At 36.1% G+C, this 19,936-nt stretch overlaps 1 protein-coding gene and 1 long non-coding RNA gene across 4 annotated transcripts; both read right to left on the minus strand.

The window, feature by feature from the left end:
* Positions 1-1,033: 1,033 nt before the first annotated feature.
* LOC138135601 (uncharacterized) lies at positions 1,034-3,135 on the minus strand. 3 transcript variants are annotated; one of them, XR_011161027.1, is made up of 4 exons: positions 1,638-3,135; positions 1,437-1,577; positions 1,230-1,373; positions 1,034-1,169 (listed from the first exon to the last, which is right to left on the minus strand). It is a non-coding gene; the product is annotated as an uncharacterized lncRNA (long non-coding RNA). The 3 variants fall into 3 exon arrangements; XR_011161026.1 differs by having other exon boundaries at positions 1,230-1,376; positions 1,437-3,106; XR_011161025.1 differs by having other exon boundaries at positions 1,437-3,091.
* Positions 3,136-6,295: 3,160 nt separating this feature from the next.
* LOC138135203 (uncharacterized protein CG45076-like) lies at positions 6,296-7,473 on the minus strand. The gene is made up of 3 exons (XM_069053871.1): positions 7,266-7,473; positions 7,171-7,213; positions 6,296-7,110 (listed from the first exon to the last, which is right to left on the minus strand). The coding sequence occupies exons 2-3, from the start codon at positions 7,205-7,207 to the stop codon at positions 6,365-6,367; spliced, it is 783 nt and encodes a 260-aa protein (XP_068909972.1). The 5' UTR covers positions 7,208-7,213; positions 7,266-7,473; the 3' UTR covers positions 6,296-6,364.
* Positions 7,474-19,936: the final 12,463 nt, after the last annotated feature.

Here is a 19,936-nt window from a genome sequence, read left to right on the forward strand (position 1 = left end):
GACTTCCGGCTAGGTAGTACAGAGACCGATTGGCAGCGGCTCAAATCCCAATAACAGGTGCTCCAACACCATACGGAAGACCTCCGAGGCAGGAGAAGACCCACCGGGGCTCGACGAATCGGCCCGTATTTCGTCCTCCGGGGACCCTCAATTCCGAGGACTTTTCACCACCCGGAGCGCTTCATCCGCAGTAACTCCGCGTCCGGAGTAACCGACCATCCGCTCCCTGGATCGGAGTCGTCGACAACAGCAGCGCGTTCTGACAGGTCAATCAAACAGTAAAATCCAGACGGGAAGTCCCATCTGGTTAGAAGTTTTTTTTTTAATCTTGCTAGCCGGTCTTATCTGGGGCAGAGACCTTGTTAGAGATAGGACCGGATCAAACTTCTTTTTTTTGCCAACATTTAAGTTATTGTCGATACCAGTGTCAAATTGTACTAGGTGAGACTTGTATAGTTCCGTAAATATAGGAGGACTCCTCGATTTTTACCATCACTGAATGTTATTCGGGTTTCCACTCCCTCAGGTTTTTGATCTAGCGACCACGGGCTCGGCGCTCTTCGGGCTGCTGCGTTAACACAACGCGTTAATTTGATTCTTCTCGCCTTAGGCGGTGAGTCATAATAAATATTGTAAACTGACCTTAATGAATCGCCCATAACCAAAATAATGACAAAAGGTCTCCTAAAATTAGTGTATTAATCCGTAAAAATTCTCATGAAGTAATCAGAGTAATCATTAATGATTACAAGAAGTTTTTAAAGTGACCGACGTTATTGTCAATACAATAATGAAGGCGCTGACGAAATTATTCTTCTACTGTTTCCAGTATTTCTCTGTTATTGCGAATTCTTGTGGCAGCATTTTCCACCCATTCTCTTAAAATTTCAATTGCATCAAATATAATGATCTGAATACATTACTTTTTTGCGCGATTGTACTCCATTTGGTTGTTTACCACGTCTGTTTCCAAGATGGTAAGCTCTGTTTACTCGTTGCTAACGATAAACTCGATGGTAAGTAATTTTTGGTGTTCTAGAACGGTAAGTAAAGTTTATTCAAAATTAATCGATTATTATAATAATTTTTATGTAGACGGAAGTTGAAGACAAGATGTGGGGGCACTTTCTGGAAACTCATAAAGCTCTTGTAGTCGGCTTTCCTTGGCGCTGCAATGAAATAGCATTAGCAAACTTGCCGCGACATTGGCATTGTCAAAATTTTCATACCCCGCATTTTCCTTGTCTTCTTGATTAGGTACACATTGAGGTTGTTGGTTTCGAAAATAATTCTTCATTTATGTAGACAGAAGTTGAAGACAAGATGTTAGCACTTTCGGAAACTCACACGGCTCTTGTAGTCAGCTTTCCTTGCTGCTGCAACGAAATAGCATTAGCAAACTTGCCGCGACATTGGCATTGTCAAAATTTTCATACCCCGCATTTTTCTTGTCTTCTTGATTACACACTGAGATCGTTGGTTTCGAAAATTCTTCATTTATGTAGACGGAAGTTGAAGACAAGATGTTAGCACTTTCTGGAAACTCACACGGCTCTTGTGGTCGGCATTCCTTGCCGCTGCAATGAAATAGTATTAGTGAACTTGCCGCGACATTAGTATTATCAAAATTTTCATACCACACATTTTCCTTGTCTTCTTAATTACACGTTGAGGTCGTTAGTTTCAAAAATTCTTTAGTTGTGACGCACCCCACATTCAAAGTTTCTTCTACAATATCCACTTCGTTTTCGGAATCACTAATATCACTCATTTTACTGCTTGTTTTTCAACACAACTGGCGATATTTGCGCACAAAAACTGCAATGGCGGTAGTTGTTTGCAGATTGCCTTAGAAACGCGATACAAAAATCGACATTGTGGCAACACGATGTGAAGGGCGTCGTATCGCATTGCATTCTAGTTAGGAATGTTTTGTAATAAATATTCAATCGCGCAAAAAATCTCATAAGCATGACGAACGTTAATGACAATGTACGGATCTCAGACAATATTGGAGTCGTCGCAAGCTCCTCCTCCAAACAATTGTCTTCGATCCGTACATTGTCATTACCGTTCTTTATACTTAATATACTATTTATTGAAAAATGCCTGTGATAACGTTGATTTTCGGCGAACAAATGAAATGAATCCAAAACTAACGGCGACAAGTAGGTATAACAAAGTAAACAAAATTAACTAGTTGAGGCCATGGCAAAAACAAACAACAATATTAATACAGCAACATTTAAAACAAACACAACGGGTAAATGACAACAAAAATTACAAGTTAAAGGTTGCAAAAAAAAAACACAAGTAACAAATTCATAATGCAGTTACCACAGACAGGGACGGATAAAAACCCTGTCTAAAACCGTATCCCAGGTATTACTCATATTTTACAATTAGTTATGACAATTCTAAGTTTAATTACTAACTACGCGGTCAAGGTACGCCGACGGGAGCTCAGAGCTGGAGGTAACAACCTCTCAGCCGCGAGGGGACTCAGAAGAATGATCTGAATCGGCTTGAGATCAGCGACGTTTCTAGTTACTCGGGTAAATAAACGTCGGACTATTTTACCGACCAAGAAAGAGTGATAGAGGCGTTCGGGGCTGTGCGAGAGCTTCCCAGAGCCGCATCGAGCGGGGCTTAGGTCCACCTTCCCCAACCAACCGTTTACCGACAAACCACGAGGTCCCTAGAACCGCGACTGAGGTTTCACGTCAACGTCCCAGAGCTGCATTGAGCAAGACTTAGGTCCGCCTCCGCTAACGGCCATAACTAACCGTGGCCTCCACAGAAATTTACTAGACAACCCCACGACTTCCTGTTTGTCACCTAACTCCCATAGTGGCGCACTTAAAACATTTTACTTTAACTCTTCCGAAATCTAGCGGTGCTGAGCAACAACACAAGGAAAACCCGAGTTTAACCCAATTGAACAAAGCGTAACACTAAACGATGAGAAAATTCAACAAAACAAAGCGCAACATTAAACAATCGACCATCGCGCGGTAACCGCTTCACTCCCGCTCCCTCACGGTTGCCAACTCCCCAGGATTACCAACCCATTCCTTAGTTCCTAGTCTAGCCGCTAGTACCTTCACATTTGGCGCGCTCTCGTGGCGGTACCGGGAATTAAAATTTAAATTTTTAAACTGGGTCACTACCTTTGTCACTATCACTACACAATTCTGAAAATGTTTTTGTGCGATAAAAATTTTACAGTTTCCTTGAACAAAAAACGACTGCTGTTTAAATACTGACGATTTTCACTATTTTTTATTCGAGTATTTTAGTCGAATAATTTTTTCGTGCTTCATTATCAATGGACGTGTAAACATATGAATATGTACGGATAATAATTAATAACAGTTAAATAAGGTATAAATATATTCGTAAATACGAGACAAATACAGCTAACACACGCTCTCGTCAATAGTTGTCTCTAATCTTCGTATCATATCCGTTATCGTTAGTCCCAGACTCCGACCACTTGAGATTCCTCCGCTGGGTGTCGCCCTTCCATGGTGGGGTGATTACGTAACCTTCTCTGGCGTTTCCTCGAAAAATGCGTAGCGTACAAAATTATATTTAAATTTAACTCTGTTTTGAAAATTTTGCGGAAAAAATGATCAATAAAAAAATGTTTATTTTAACGAGTCCTACTGGTGATCAAATTTATTACGTGGACTTCCATAACACCCTGTATGTATACTGGGCGTCGGTGTGAAAAGTTCAGATGTGTTTATTTCTGGCGTCTTTAACGTTACTTGGACTCTCACGCTATTCTTGTGCCGCCAAATAAATAAATTAAAGGAGGCAAATACAGGGTGTTTGGTGTTTAAGGTAACAAATTTTTCTGAGATGCACAGCTAGGTTAAATGAACAACTTCTCTTAGTGACATTTTTTTTTCAATTTGCTTTCTTATTACGCTGAACTAAACTCTGTTTCCACTGTTTGAGAGCCACTGTTCGTGTCTGTAAACACGTAATTATTAATACCAAGCTGATACAGGTTTGTAAAGGAAAATGCCTTATCTGCCGCCTTTATAATTTAGAATTTTGGTGAATCTCAAACAGTGGTTTCTCAAATTGAACAAATGATTACTAGAAAAGTATAACGCATATTAAAAAATGTTACTAGAATAAAAGTCTTATTTTGTCTATTTCTTTACACGGGAGAAGTTTGTTACCTTATACCCCAAACACCCTGTATAAAAAGAAAAAAAAACACAAAATTTTGGATACAATAGCAACAGCAAAAGAGGCTCTCTAAGTTTCTATTGAATTTTTTAAAAGACCTCAGGGAGGTCGTGATTTCCTCAAAAAGGACCCATAAAAGCTTCACGAAATGTTATGAGCTTCTCAGTTAAAATGGAAAGAAAGATTTTTTTTAGATCTTGTTTAGGTATTCCCTCTCACCTAGAGGTCCCTGGGCTACATCCCAATAGTTCATAAGAGATCATTAAAGTAGTCCTAATTTATTTTAATCGGAACATCCCATTGCTAAACACTTAAAGAGGGCCGCGCGAAAATAATAACACGAAAATGAGCCGAGTCGTGAAAAATCTTAAGAAACGGTCATCATACAATTCGGGACACCGAATTTCAGGTATCATTTTTCACTCTTTATTGTCAACGTGACATTCAAAAGTCAAAATTTGATATTTTCTGTCCACGTCAGTCGCATGTCAGTCATTAAGGTTAATAATGTAAAGCCTATTTTACATTTTTTGACAGTATATTGACACTGATGCCCGAAATTCCGGGTCTCGAACTGTATTATTGCGGGCAAAAAAAGTGGGACATGAACGTCATTGTCTTGACTTTTAATGTGAAATAACCTTTATCTGATTCTAATCCTACTTTGAATTGATTGACGTTGTCATTAAGTATTTTAGGTTGTAGGGAATGATTGTAAGTAAGCACGTAGTGAATATTTATTTAATGCAAAGTCCCAATCAAAATCTACCTTTATCAAAAGAAGAGGGCATTTGGAAAAGGAAAATAGGAGTATAAAATAAATTGAAACTGCCAGCTAGAATAGTGTCAAAAAAAAACGACAATAAAGCTTGAACTACATGGACTTTTTCAAAACTGACAGAAATTTGATGTCCCACTTTTTATGCTCCCAATAGTACATGTAAGATTATTTGTCTAATTTCTTGTAATTCCTTAATTCTTAATTAATTTAATTTCTTAATTTGTTAGATGAAATAAGTATTATTCGTTTGCGTTTTACAAGTTTTTGACGCCTTTTCGGCCTTGCTTAAAATTTTGGCAATAGTGGAACATTTGAATCTTTGACAGGGTTTTCCCCCAAACTGCTGATGAAGCTTTAACGCAAAGAAATCTAATAACACTGCGTTGTACAGTTCGAGACACGGCATTTCAGGCATTACTGTCAATATACTGTCAAAAAATGTAAAATAGGCTTTACATTATTAACCTCAATTTTACCGTTTGCGACAATTTTGATTGACATGCGATTGACGTGAACAGAAAATAAATTTCAAAATTTGACTTTTGAATGTCACGTTGACAATAAAGAGTGATTCACATCGCAATTTTTTTCAGTGACAGAAAAATGATGCCCGAAATTCCGTGTCTCTAACTGTACGACAGAACTATCTATGTTCGGGTTGTGTTAACGTATGTTCAAAAAAAAATTTTTTTTAACCTAATAACAGCTAATAAATATTTCTTGAAAGGGGAACTGTAGGAGAAGAGTGAAAACTACACAGGAATTCTAGATAGTCTATTGTAGGTACAGTCACGACCACGGAATTTCGTCAGTCTTTGTCATTCAACTGACATTAGCTGTAAAACAGGTTTTATATACATATTTATAACCCATGGAGGTACTAGGTCCATGTTCTAACTTCACATTGGAATTTTTGACTTGGATGTCACAAACGTTACTGGTGTCATTTTGATTTTTATTGTGCGTGACAGAATTTCTGTCACAAAAATTTTGAATGTCAGTCATAATGACAATAAAGCTTAGGCTACACAAGTTTTTTAGAATTGACAGTAAAATAACTGACGAAATTCCATGGCCGTAACTGTACCTACGAGTATTATCGAAAGAAGTAATTTTCCTCTGAAAAATGTTCTTGTCTTTCGGAGCAAATTTCTGAGTTACATTTTTTAAATACTTTTGAGGCATGAGTTAAAGTTAAAACTTGTTACCTACTTAGTGTAACTGGCTTATCGATATTACTAAGTAATTTAAAAACTGTTTTGAGGAAATATCAGATCAGTACAATTTTATTAATAAAAAACAACTGTGTTGATTTAAATGTATTTATTGTGATTTAAGATGGGTATTTACAAGATGAGGGACGTTGATAGAAAATGCTCAGTGGTAGTAGCTGCCAGAGTCATGCTCATCAGTTTCACTACTCGCAGTGTTTACCACCGCGAGTTGCGCAGAAGCAGCGGCATTGTTTTGGGCTAACTGCGCAGCAGCAGCAGCTCTTTGAGCCGACACTTGAGTCTCTTGAAGTCCAGCTAAAGCTTCATTTAATCTCAGATGCAGTCGTCCCAGACGCTGTTGAGCTTCTTGTATCATCTCATGCTGAGCAGCCGCAGCTGTGGAGGCAGCAGATGCGGCACGTTCCGTTTGAGTGACGGACTGTTGGACGGCGGCGAGGGCAGCAGTGGCTGAGCTTAGTTGCCCTTGGCTCTGTTGGACAGCATTTTGGGCAGCATTGGCAGCTTGGAGAGATTGTTGGTATTGTGCTTGTTCGGCTTGCAATTGGTGTTCAGCATCCTCGATGTGACGTTGGAGATTTTGAACGATGACTTGCTTAGCTACAAGAGCTACTTGAGCAGCAGAGGCCGCTTCGGCAGCGGCACGAGTGTAGCCACTTTGAGCTCCTACAGAAGCTTGTAGGCCAGCAGTTTGTTGGTTACGTACAGCAGTTCTAGCTTGTTGGGCTGATGAGTGGGCTAAACTAGTAAGTTCAGCGCTTGAGGTATACTTCTTGGTACCGAAACTTGAATGATCATTTCTAAATTTAAAAGCACCTATCAAAGAAGTGGACTGGGCTTCTGGTTCTTGGAAAGCCACGCTCAATTTTTGTTGTTTGGCGACGGCAACCGCTATATTGAAAATTTCTGTTAAAGAAAATTAACACATCAGTATAAAATTAATAAACCTACCTAAACAAACGATGAAAACAACAAAAAATTTAGACATGGTTACCTACAAATATTAAAAATTAATATTTTACTTAAATGCATGAATTTTATTTTACCAGGAAGACTAGACACCTTGTTGTAGGAAAGGCTGTGGAGCTACTGATTTGTCAGTGTGGGTACCAGGTCTATTTATACTAGGGAGTTATAAATTTAATTAAGTAAGCACGTTCGTGATGGTTGCTTACAAATAATTTATGCCAATTAATGCTTTAATCATGCTTAGATCTAGCGAATTGTTGCACCGGAAAATTATATTCTGAGTTATTCCTTTCGATTAGGCTAACATTCATAAAAGAAGAAGGAATTTTAAGAATTGTTAGTTGTGATGTTGACAATAATTGTTACCAGTGATGTTGCGTTTGTTCAACAAGAATTTTTGGTATATTTTTTATTCGAGAAAATATAAAAAAGTTGTTATTAATTAACTGTACTGCAGTGTTATATTTATGTAATTATATCATATTATAATATTATATCGATTATGAACGCACTATACTATACAGGTTACGGATCACGGATCAGCTGTTTAAATCTTACGTTTTACACGAGTGATGCGTTCACAATCGACTCTTCAACGCTTACTACGAGGTGAAATTTAAAAAAACACCCGATATGTCAAACCATGTCAAATTATTATTTTTCTGAGAAGGCTACAAATAATATAAATAATAGAATTAATTTAGAAAATACGAAAATTTATGTGGTAACTCTGTAGGTATAGGATAGAGTTGACATTTCTTTGACAGTTCATAGTCGCACAATTTTGAACATTTTGAAAATAAAATCACGCCTATGAAATGTCATACAAATGTCAACTTTACCCCACCCACAGAGTTACCACATAGATTTTCGTACATAGTTGCCATATTTATCCACAATCATTCTGAATCACCCAATATTATAAAATTTATAAAAAGTAATACTTAAATCAACGATTGCTGGCCCTTATTGTCTGTCATGTCAGTTTTCATATTTATGTAGGGTGTTTTCGAAGTTGAGGCGTTCCTTTTAACATGTGATAGTATGCGTTGTTCTAAAGAGTTTTAGCCAAAATCACCTTAGTAAAATGTGTACGGCAATGAAGATACAATAAGTTAATTTTTTTAAAATTTTTGAATCTGGTCCTGCTCAAATTTGCGCTGATTTGTTAGAAATTAGAATTGACAAAAGAAAATCAAACGAGCATGGACGTTAATCAAAAATACTGTCAGAGTTGTCATCTAATTAGTCGAAATGGCTTTATTATTAGGAAAATAAAGAGCTCACAGATATGTTGCAAATGTATGGGCAGTCTTATCACGTTATCAGAATGCAGCTGCGGCGTCCAGAAAGTGCGCAGAGCGATTTCCATTCTGGGCCACGTCAATTATTAATCTAGTACAGCGGAGAAATAGACAGGACCGGACTCAAAATTTTAGAAAATAATAAAAATATACAATCAATTATCTCCGTTAATACAAACATTTTACTAAGAAGATTTAGGCTAAAATTCTTAAGAATAATGTGTAGTACCTCGTGTTACAAGGAATGCCTCAACTTCGAAAACACCCTGTATTAACTTTTGCTCATAACCTCGATAAAGTGTCATGATTAATCTTATTCGCCAAGCTACTTGAATTGCTAACTTATTTGGATTTAAACAAAATATTAAGTTCTAGGGGTTTCTTGTATTTTGGGTTTCATATAACGAAATTTTCATCGGAAGTCTCTCGTGAATAACCCTGTATATCTAAAAACTCAAGAAAGGATGGAAGATTTATGTCAAATCGATTACCACGATGCTCCAGACACCTGGTTTGTAGACCAAGGAAATTAATTGTCTTCCGAACGATTTTTATGAACGTTGTATTAAGTGCGAAAAGTTGATGAGTGACTGTTGATTACCTGATAGTTATTTGTATCATTAGCCCAGAAAGGGCACTTTTGCAAGTGCATGTAAGATTTGTGAGCCGAGGCGATAGCCGAGGCCTACAAATGCGAGTACTCGCAAAATCGTTTCTGGACGTGTGATACACAAAAAAAATTTCTGCCGACTTCTACGGATATTTGTTAAATAAAAGTTAAAGCGCTTGTTTTGATAATTGGTATTAGGGATTTTTTTGTGTTGGCAACCATTAAACATTTTTGTTTATTATGTGATTTGTGAAGGAATATTACTGGGATTAACCCTTTTGTGTAACTTCTGCCATTGCGGCAACGTTAAAAGTCAACGCAGGTACACATTTTTTATAAATTAAATTCTACAATAAACAGCTTGTACCTATTAGTATGTTACAACTATGGGTTGTAATTCCACTAGAGCTCTGAAATGATCGATTTTTAACACGAAAGCTCTCCTAGGTAACAACGAGTGTCACTTTGACAGTATTAATTTGTTAAAGTGACACGAGTGGTTACCTTTTGAGAGCTTGAGTGTTAAAACAGATCATTTCAAGAGCTAGAGTGTAATTCGGTTGATTATTTCATGAATTAAATAGTACCATTTGACAACAGTATTTATTTTATTACTTTAGCAATAGGATTGAAAACATCTGAGAAACCTACTTGACGAATTATCGAATTATCACTATAATTCAAAAAATAAAGCCTTACGATTGGTCGAAAACGATGAATGATGAATGATGAATGAAATAATCGTTTTAGTTAAATATTGCTTCTTTGTAGTTTGTACAGTTAATTTCAAAATTATAGAATACACCTAATTTCCTACAGTGTGAAATGCACTTACATTTTTTGTCAATGATCAATGTCAATTTTGACAAATAAAATGCTTGATCTAACCGAAAACGCGAAAGTGCTCATTCTTTCCAAATTAGAAGAAGGGTGGTCGATCCGGAGGGTAGCCCACTATTATAACATCGCGAAGAGCACCGTGCAGAGGATAAAACAGACACTGTTATGGTGTTCTAAAATATCTGCGACATTTTATGTTGTCAAACTTACCTAATCTATATAAAAAATATGACACTGAAATTTCAAAAAGGCATCTCTACATGTGGAAAAAACTGTAATAAATCGACTTCTTGATTTTGGGGTGTACTCGATAATTTTGAAATTAACTGTACGTTATTGTAAATAGAAAAAACACAGAATTGACATTGACACTTGAGAGAATCATGAAACACATGGCAACATTTGTTTATGTTTAATCGGGACATACCTAATTGAACATGTTTGTTTTCAGCAAAGGGTGTCCTTAGATATTTGCTTCGAGAATAGGAATCGTTACGTTATTCTATTTTTGATGTAAAACATTGCAAAGAAAGAAAAAAAGAAAACATTTTTGGCTTTAAATTTTAGGTCAGCTGTCAACATGCTCCAATTAATCTACGCTTTAAAAAAGCACAACAATTGACTGTTTCAATCGCCTTCCCAGCCCAGGATTTCATTTGAAGGCGCGATATTATTGTAAAATCAGTAATTGTCGACTTTCAGACGGACATCAAGTTCATGAAGACACCTATGTCACAAATTTGGGATGAAAAATTAATCACCGGAAGCTTTAGGTAGCAATAACCTGATTACTTTTAGTAGAGTTAGATACTTTCACATACTGGACATGCCTTTTCATAAAACATTCCATAATTTTTCTTCACCAATGTCACGAATGCGAACACTTTGTAAATAATTAGGTAATGTTGGAATTCCTTACTATTCCTTAATCTCCGTGTCACGTTGCTTTCTATTATAAAGAATTCCTAGGTCAGTCGATTTTGTAACTTTTATTTTGACAATTTAATTCATACACTAAAAATCCCATAAGCAGCGGTGTTTTTGTCATTATGACAGCGAAAAAAGTTTGCCCTAACTTTTCCAGCGACAAAACGGAACCTAACTTTTGAAAGCGTCTGATTCTAGTAGGTCTGCATCATAGTGATTTACGTATTCATTAAATTGTCTTACCGAATTACACTCAAGCTTTTTTTGTGTGTCGAAGTAAACTTGCCATTTATAATTCGAGTTTTGTTGTCTGGCAATTAAACTTAAAAAACTGCCAGAAAAAATTACCAGTCCGTAGGACTCGTAATTTTTTCAGAGGCAGTTTTTTTCGTTAAATTGCCAGGCAACAAAATTCTCATTGAAATGTCAAGTTTACTTCGACAAAAAAAACTCTCGTGTAATTATAAGTGATAAAATGTGAAAACCGTATCTATCATTTCCACCGTCAAAAAATTATTAGATATTATAAAAAGGGGGCACTATTTGTACATATAATCGTGTCAAAAATAAATTACTCCCCAGAATTCGAACTTTTAGGGAAATAACGTTTTTCATGCTGTTTGTAACTAGAATTTTCAAAAGTAATTTTGAATGCCTAAGGTTGATTGTGAAACGAAAAACATCTATCACTTAGCGAGAAACAGAGCCTCGTGCCTAATGTTACAAGGAATTCGCTGCCTTACGGTTACGATATCTTTTGTTTGTGTTTGTCACCAGAAACCACATAACCTCCAACCTAACCAAATTTATGGCAACGTAGTAACGAATATCCCTAAATCATAGGGCATAATTTATTTTTGACACGATTATAATATCATCTTATTTTGATAACGGGTGACTTAAAATTTTCACTTAGGGTTGGCTATGGATCATTCTTTGTTTTCCGTTGCACCTTCGACACTGACAAGTTTGACATTTCAATAAATGTTTTCAATTGTACTGACTGATATTTATCGTTCGTTCTTGCGCGTGTCTAAAGTAACACAAAAAATAAAAACTCGTTCAAAGCCAACTCCAAGTGAAAATTTTAATAGTCACCCGTTATATGTATGTCCACTTTTTATACCACATTCTTTGAGCTTCATCTACTTACCGCAAACGCCCTAAATTAGCTACAACAAATTAAAAACCAATAATTTGCTATTATTGTTTTGTGGATTTCGAAATTTAATTGTATTTTTCTTCATACGAATATACATGATGTCCCAAAAATAGTGCATAGTGCACTACGGTGTAGAAGAGATTACCGTAAACGAGAGAAAAATGTTAAAACAATTCTTTTGGACTTTTGCCGATTTGGGGGTCTTTGGAAGTGGCACTTAACAGGTCAATTATTTTGAAATATATGTATGAAATTGTCATGACAGCTACGTCTAATCGTACATATTATCACAAAGTACAAGATCACTCACTACCAATATCTAATCCTGCACAATAGAGAATTTAGAAGCTTTGGAAATCGAAAAAATTATTTTTTTCTAACACTAATATTAGTAATATCTTATACTGTTTCCATGGTGCATTTGAGCTCACACCTTATGTTTCCCATAAAATACGCTTTTCTCTATAAGACACGTCGTCAATAGCAACGTATCTTATAGAGTCATAAAATACGCTCACACATATTATTCAAGTAACATTTTATTCATCATTTTTACAGTAATTATCTCAAAAGTGAAAAGTACAATTGTTGAATTGGAACTGCCATATTAGCTTCGTGCTCTTGTTCCTAACATCTTCTTCTTTAACTTCTGCTGTTTCATCCAATGCAAATTCCCGGCCATCGAAAACTGGCAATCTTTACATTTTCTTCAAATGATTCTTGCCGTAGTGTGAATTAACTTTTAATGAAGTTCTACACACTTACCCCATATCAAAAAAAGCCAAAATGACATCTTCCGATACCTCCGTGATCTTTTTTTATTGTTCCGGCCTTGAAACGAAACATACACCTTTTCGTATGCACTTTTAGACTTCATTGGTAACAAATTACCTCTTTTTTCTTATTAATTCTGGAACGTTTTAGCACATTTCAACGATAAAATTGTTTTTTTCCAAATTTGTTGATATTATTATCATAGTACCCACGGCAATCTCCGCATTTTGTGTATTGTGACGCGCCTCGAATAATTTCTGAATTGATTAAAATATTTGATAATAATTATGTTAGTGTTAGAAAAAATCTTGAAGACAGCGCGTGTTTTATAGTTTAAAAATCTCGATCTATTAAATCCTCGCTCCCTGCGGTCGCTCTGACTTAAACTACGATCTCGATTTTTAAAAACTTGTTGTCTTAATAGCTATAAATCCACTACGCTAACATTGCAAGATAGTGATGTACGAATATATCTTTGTTTACATTGTATTACCGTTAATAATCGTAATAAAAATAATTGATTTCTTTTGTCGGAAACATTTTTTCCATATTTTTTTCATGTACATCTAAACATCCTTGATAAGGTAGTAAGTAGTTTGTACGCCAATTTTGGGACCCTGTATACCACATCCATGTGGAAATTTGTCAAAAAAATGTCTTGAGCCTTATTTGTTTCTAACCCTACTGTGAATTGATTGACGTTGTCATTAAGTATTGTAGGTTGTAGGGAATGAGTGTAAATAAGCACTTAGTGAATATTTATTTACTTAATGCAAAGTCTCAATCAAAATCTACGTTTATCAAAAGAAGAGGGCATTTGGAAAAGGAAAATAGGAGCATAATAGTATATTATAATAGAAATGCATCATTATTACAAGAGTGAGAATTTTGACCGATAAGTGCGCTTGCGCACGAGTGGGACATTTCTCACGAGTTTTATAATGGCATGTCGATCACGTGTGATATACGACGTTTTATCTTACAGGTGCAACTATTGCAAAAAATCCAAGAAATGAGTACATTTACACGGGCCGCTAACACCGGTGTTATTTAAAACCGGTGTTGTTAAAACTGGTTTAAAACGGGCGTTTACACAAGAGATGTTGGTACAGGCGTTAAAATCTGCATCAGTGTTGGCGTGGTGTGAGCTAAAACCTTTTCGCAGTGTGACCAACCGAAATGCTTCGAGATCGGCGTTGGCGGTCGGCGCTTGTTGTTGAGCGGTTGCCAACGATAACTGTGCTTGTGTTGGCAGGCCTCATCGAACTAATATAAATGGAAGGAGTGTTAGACTTGTAATAAAGTGTAAAGGGACGGTCACGTGATCTGCGCGCAAAACCAATTTGTGTGGTCGAGTCCATTCGCCGGAAAATAGGGGAGATTTGTCAGATAGTTGTTTACATGTTCATATAGTGCAACTTTATTTATGATTTTGCTTTATACGCTTACCAAATTCACCCAAGATTTCAAATCTGCCTTCTCGACACAACTGAAGATAACTTTACAGTGTTTTCGTAAGTACAAAAAAATAATAGGAAAATTAATTTTATAACCTCACTTTCAATAACAATTGACTTGTAAATGAAATGAAATGAAAACTTAACTAACACCACTAGAATTTTGTTGATTTTTTTAAGCAGTTGATTGGAATGGCTTCGCATCAAACTTTTGGCCAGCATGGGAAAACTTTACATAGTCGAGCTTGCGAAATTTTCGCCAACGTTATCGCATTTATAAAACACGAATCAGAGTGAGTTCTGTGTTAGAAAAAATCAGGAGTTATATAATTTAATAAAAAGTTGATTTTACGTTTAATACTTTTATTCACAATTCTGCATGCATAAATTAGGTATTATATTAGAATTATAAAATAATAATGCTAGACTTCGCCCTCAAATCTGACAAAAATCCCCTATTCATTATTATTGATTATATCACAAACTGCTCAAACGTTTTATTCTACGGTGAAAATTTCCCATTACATGATGCGCCACTGTCGTGGTTCCCAGCGATTCTCATTTTCCCTACGCCACTGACGTGTTAAAGGCCGCGCAAGCTAAGCTCCGCCCCAGGTCCTTTACAGATTAATACGATTCTACCACAGAATAGAATCAATCAGAAGACAAACTCTCTTGGGCGGGAAAAGTCCGCGCATCTAAGCCGCGCAGATGAAGCGGCCATAAGTTCAGAGTAGAAGTCAGTTGCGTATCATAACCGCGGTTGACGCAATTGGTTTTCTACCAGTGGTGGCGATACATGAATAATATTAAGATGAGTAAGCTCAAAGGTGGCATGGTTTGTACGGCAAAAAAATGTGAAAACAAAGCCTACAACTGTAATTTGGATTTTTTCACTTTTCCAAAAGAACATAATCGAGCAAGGTAAGAAACTACTATTCTCGTATGTAGGTATACTTTCATTAACTTTTGAACGTAATTTTTCTGTCACATAAAAAAATACTCTAAATTATGCTTTACTGAAATTGTCACATATGGATGACAAAATATTACGTTGTTAAGTATTATTTATTTATTTTCTATTTTTTATTAATAATTAAAACCTCGTTCTATTCCATTTGTGTGATTCTTGATACTTCTTGAATTGAATTAATTATATTCATATTCGACTCCGTACTTTGTAACATTTCTGGAAAAACTTTTTTTATAAGCGCCTATCACAATAATATCCCGAGTGCATGTCAAATTGTCGATAATTTAATTTTCTCGAGTGCGCGAAGCGCACGAGAGGAAATTATGAGACAATTTTACATGCACGAGAGGAATTTTGGCAGACTATTTCCTGAGAAAAATTTACATGGTAAGTACAAATAAACGTAATTTTGTGTGTCGTTGACAGTCATGACATTTGTACTGAACTGGTATGTATCTAAGGTAATTTCTTGACGACCGTTTTGCTCTAGTGCAAATTATCGCTGTAATTCGATGTACTTTTCGCACAAATAACTCAAAACAATTTATGCGAGTCCGGACCTGAACCTCGGGCTCACATGTTGTAAATGCGGACCTGATATTCTACTCTATAATAATGGCTGCCGCTGGCTGACTGGTGGCTGACCATGGCTGACTGAGATCACAGACTAAAGATATATATTGGGTATATAGACAGCCCACTCTTGCCAATAACAACATAAGGGGGTTTAGTTCTACCTTTCATCGCTTTTCGCGTGGTCGCTAGCGTCGCCAAGGTTCCGTAAAACCGCGCCAAATTTGATCTTTGTTTGAATGTCTGTTTTGTATGCAAATCTACAGTTTTACTCCGATTTTGATGAAATTTTGCACACTTGACCTTCAAAACAAGGGGAAAATTACTTTAAGCTGCGAGTAAAAGCTAATAATAAAATAAAATAAAATAAAATAAAGAAAACAAAGAAATGTAGACAATAATTAGTATTGTTATAAAAACGTATTACAAATAGATACAAGATACATATACAATTAATATAAAAATATCAGTCTCGTCGGTACACATTTTAAATCGGATTCACCTCTACTTCAATCGGTCAGTTAAACGGCAATGGACAGGTCGGGACTCGGATAATGGTCAGTTGGGACTATCTGGAGATTTGGATTGTTCATTTGTTCATCGAAGTGTATATCACAAACCCGATAATATTTTTGCACTGTCAGAATTTTAACCATAAACTCTTCTCTGGCGATAGCAACGTACCATTTTCTATACATTTATAACAAAGAAAATTCGCAGCTCTTATTACACATATTATTTAGTTATTTTATATCACAACAATGATTTTAACCTCACAATTTACCAAATGCGTAACTAACATATCACACCTCTCTCCACATCTCAAGTCCAAACACAGACCATCAACAGAATTAAGACTTTCAAAACCCGTATAAAACATGGGAGACACTGACAACACTAGCGCTGCTCTAGCGTTAGGCCAAACTAAAGTACCGAATTTACTCGTTAATCCGATCGGGAGTTTCCGTTTAAAAAGAAGGTTGATTTGAATATTAATTAATAATGTCATCAGTAATTTTGAATTTTCTAATTTCTGTCAAGGTTAAGTCAATAAATTTTATAAATTGTTCTACAAAATAAATTACTCCAAACCAGTCTCTTGAGATAATTTTTCGTTATCTTTTTATTTGGTAAGTTATCTTTTTCTTTTTGAAAAAGTACGAAATATGGTTTTTTCACGATCGGGAGTAGAAATCAACTTTTCGGATGTCAACATCGTGACAGAAGTAGAGCATTTTCTCCCTAGGGAGCAAATATTTGCAAATATTTGCTCCCTAGGGAGTTTTCATTTTTTTGACAGTTGTGACAAAAATCTAATGGGAGTTTTCATTTTTTTTGACTGTTGTGACAAAAATCTAATTGTGTTGTCAAGGCAACTACTAATTCCATTAAATTCATCGAAAGATGACAACTCATTTGTCATCATTTTTTTATTCTTAAAATTTGAGATTTTTGTGCTGTTTCTACTCCCTACCGTGAAAAAAATAGTATATATACTTCTGGAGAGAATGCTCATTTTTCCCTCGGTGCTTTGTAGCCCTCGGGCTTCGCCCTCTGGCTACAAACTGCACCTTAGGAAAAATCATGCATTTCTCTCCCTCAATATATAATATACTATTTTCAGATCGAAATTTTTATTTTATTTATTTGGATATGGGAAAAATTAAACATAAATGCTTTGTAAACAACAAGAGCGGCGATAAAAAATAAACATTTTAAGTATCCAAAATTAGAAGAACAAAGGAAACGATGGATAGAAGCTTTAGGTAAATGTTGCACCACCCTTCAAAACAGATAATGCCTTTATTTGCGAGAAACATTTTAGCAACAATTTCTTTACTCAAAAACCAAAACTCCATAAATACGCCCTGCCGTCGATTTTTCTTCGTGAAAACAAACTTCAATAAATAATGTAGAGAATCTAATCCTTCCTGTTATGCCCAAGGCCCAAAATAGACACCCAACAAAATCTTCTAGTGTGTTGCAAGTACTTGAATGCAAGAAAGTTAGTAGTCGTACTTCAAAAGGTAGAAACATTTATTATATGGACCGATATCAGCGAAAAACAATTTCAAAATTAAAAAAATCTTTTACACGATTCTAAAATTATCTCCAGAAATTTTAGAAGTTAACGCAAGATCAAATTATTGACCTAGATCTACCCTTCAATTCAGTTTCACTCGCCTTGAACTAGCCCACTCATGCCCAAAAAATCCCAATTTACACACAAACTCGTTTAATGAACTACTAATTTGTTGTATATGTTAGAATTTGTATTAAAATATTTAATACTTATTTAGTCGTTTCTATTTTTTTTAAATAAGTATTAATTTAAATCAAATTGAAAAAAAAAATAGGCAACTAGGTATACAGAAAGTCAGATATGCAACTTGTTATACATTAGTTTGGCCTAACGCTCGGGCAGCGCCACTTGAGCGCGTCCCCGAAAATGTAATCCCACTTGACAGTCTTACCAAAGATAGTTACTCTTTGGTCTTACTATAGTTTAATTGTCTGTGAGTCCAAATATGGTAAAGGTAACTGTAATTTTTTCCGACACTAGCGCCACTGGCAACCTTTACGACGCGAGGCTAAACTAATCTCAACTTTACTTGAACTAGTGAGAGTGCACACCCCCTGACTGAGATCAAAGGCGATTTTGCCGACTTTGCCTTCTGATTGATTCTATTCTGTGATCTGTGGTGTTACCGTATAAACTCAATGCATCTGAGCGCGGCCAACTTAAGAGAGAGAGATACATACAGGGTTCAGGGTCACTGACGAAAAACCTTTGACGCTGTATCTTACTTATTTTTTATCCGATTTGAATAAATGACACATCAAATGAAATAGTTCGAAAAACACTTCATTTTTATCCTATTCGATATTTTTTTCGAAATCTATTTTTTGACAACGATAGCCAACTTTTTTTTTCAAATTACACTCTACAGGTGTCCCAGAACTGGCTCCCCAGAGAAAAAAAGGGAGCCTTAGGGCAAATATATTAACGTGTATTTTGAAGAAAAAAAGTCCTATCTAACCGAGAAAAGACATTCTGAAGTTGACCAATTAGAGTTGACCATCATTAAAGTGGAATAATCGCAATTTTGCGTTGCCTAGGTTTCCTTTTTATCCGTAAACCTCTATAATTCTGTCCATTTGATTTGGTCCACTACATTTATTAGAATGATTGTTTACGTCAGTTTGACATTTGTTATAGAATTTCGCTGCAATATTTAATTCAAGTGTATCATTTAATATGTATTCTTCCTCTGAGTACGTAGATATGATTCTAATACTTTTGCACGATGTGGGAACAATGCACGTGAAGCAGTAAGGTTGTACCGTGAACAATTTCCGCAAAGACAAAATCATCCGGATCATAAAACAATCGCTCGGAGTCGAGAATCGGGTCAAATGCAGCCAGTTCGAAGAAAAGTTGGGGGTGCTCCAAGAAATGTAAGGACTGTCGAGCACGAGGAAGCCGTATTGAATGTCTTTGAGGAAGACGGCACCCGGAGTATTCGAACAGTTTCTCGTGAAATGGGTTTATCCAAAAGTTCGGTGCAGAGAGTTCTAGCTGATAATAGGAGGCATCCGTACCACTATACACGAGTACAACATCTTCTGCCAGAGGATTATCCAATTAAGCGAGACTTTTATTTATGGTTAATAAACCAAAACGATGCTTCACACTTCTTGTCACGGATACTGTTTTCTGATGAGTCGCTATTTTGCCGGTAAGGTTGTTCCAATTATCACAACCTTCATATCTGGGCAGAGGAAAATCCAAGAGAATAATTTCTCAGAGGTTTTCAGCATAGGTTTTCTGTTAATTTGTGGACTGGGCTATTGGGCGATCGTTTGGCAAGTATAAGCGTGGTGGATCCTTCCATTTGTTAAAATTCCGAATCCCCGGCTCTAGATTGGACCGTTTGAATTCCCCGCAAGATTAACGCAAGCAAGATATGCTCAGTTCATTGGAACGGAGCTACCTGATTTACTTGAAATTGTACCTCTTGCTTATCGCATAAATGACTGGTTCCAACATTTTAGCAGAAACGTTCGGGAAATTTTGGATAACCAATATCCACAGCCCTGGATCGGTCGAGGAGGACCGCATCATTG

This window comes from Tenebrio molitor, chromosome 7 (genome assembly GCF_963966145.1).
Source record: "Tenebrio molitor chromosome 7, icTenMoli1.1, whole genome shotgun sequence".
Taxonomy (NCBI): Eukaryota; Metazoa; Arthropoda; class Insecta; order Coleoptera; family Tenebrionidae; genus Tenebrio; species Tenebrio molitor.

Excerpts from the sequence above, each read along its gene's own strand:
- LOC138135203 (XM_069053871.1), bottom strand. The coding sequence starts at position 7,207 with ATGTCTAAATTTTTTGTTGTTTTCATCGTTTGTTTAG. Across the intron at positions 7,111-7,170 it reads TGTTTTCATCGTTTGTTTAG|CGGTTGCCGTCGCCAAACAA; the intron begins GTAGGTTTATTA and ends TTTTCAATATAG.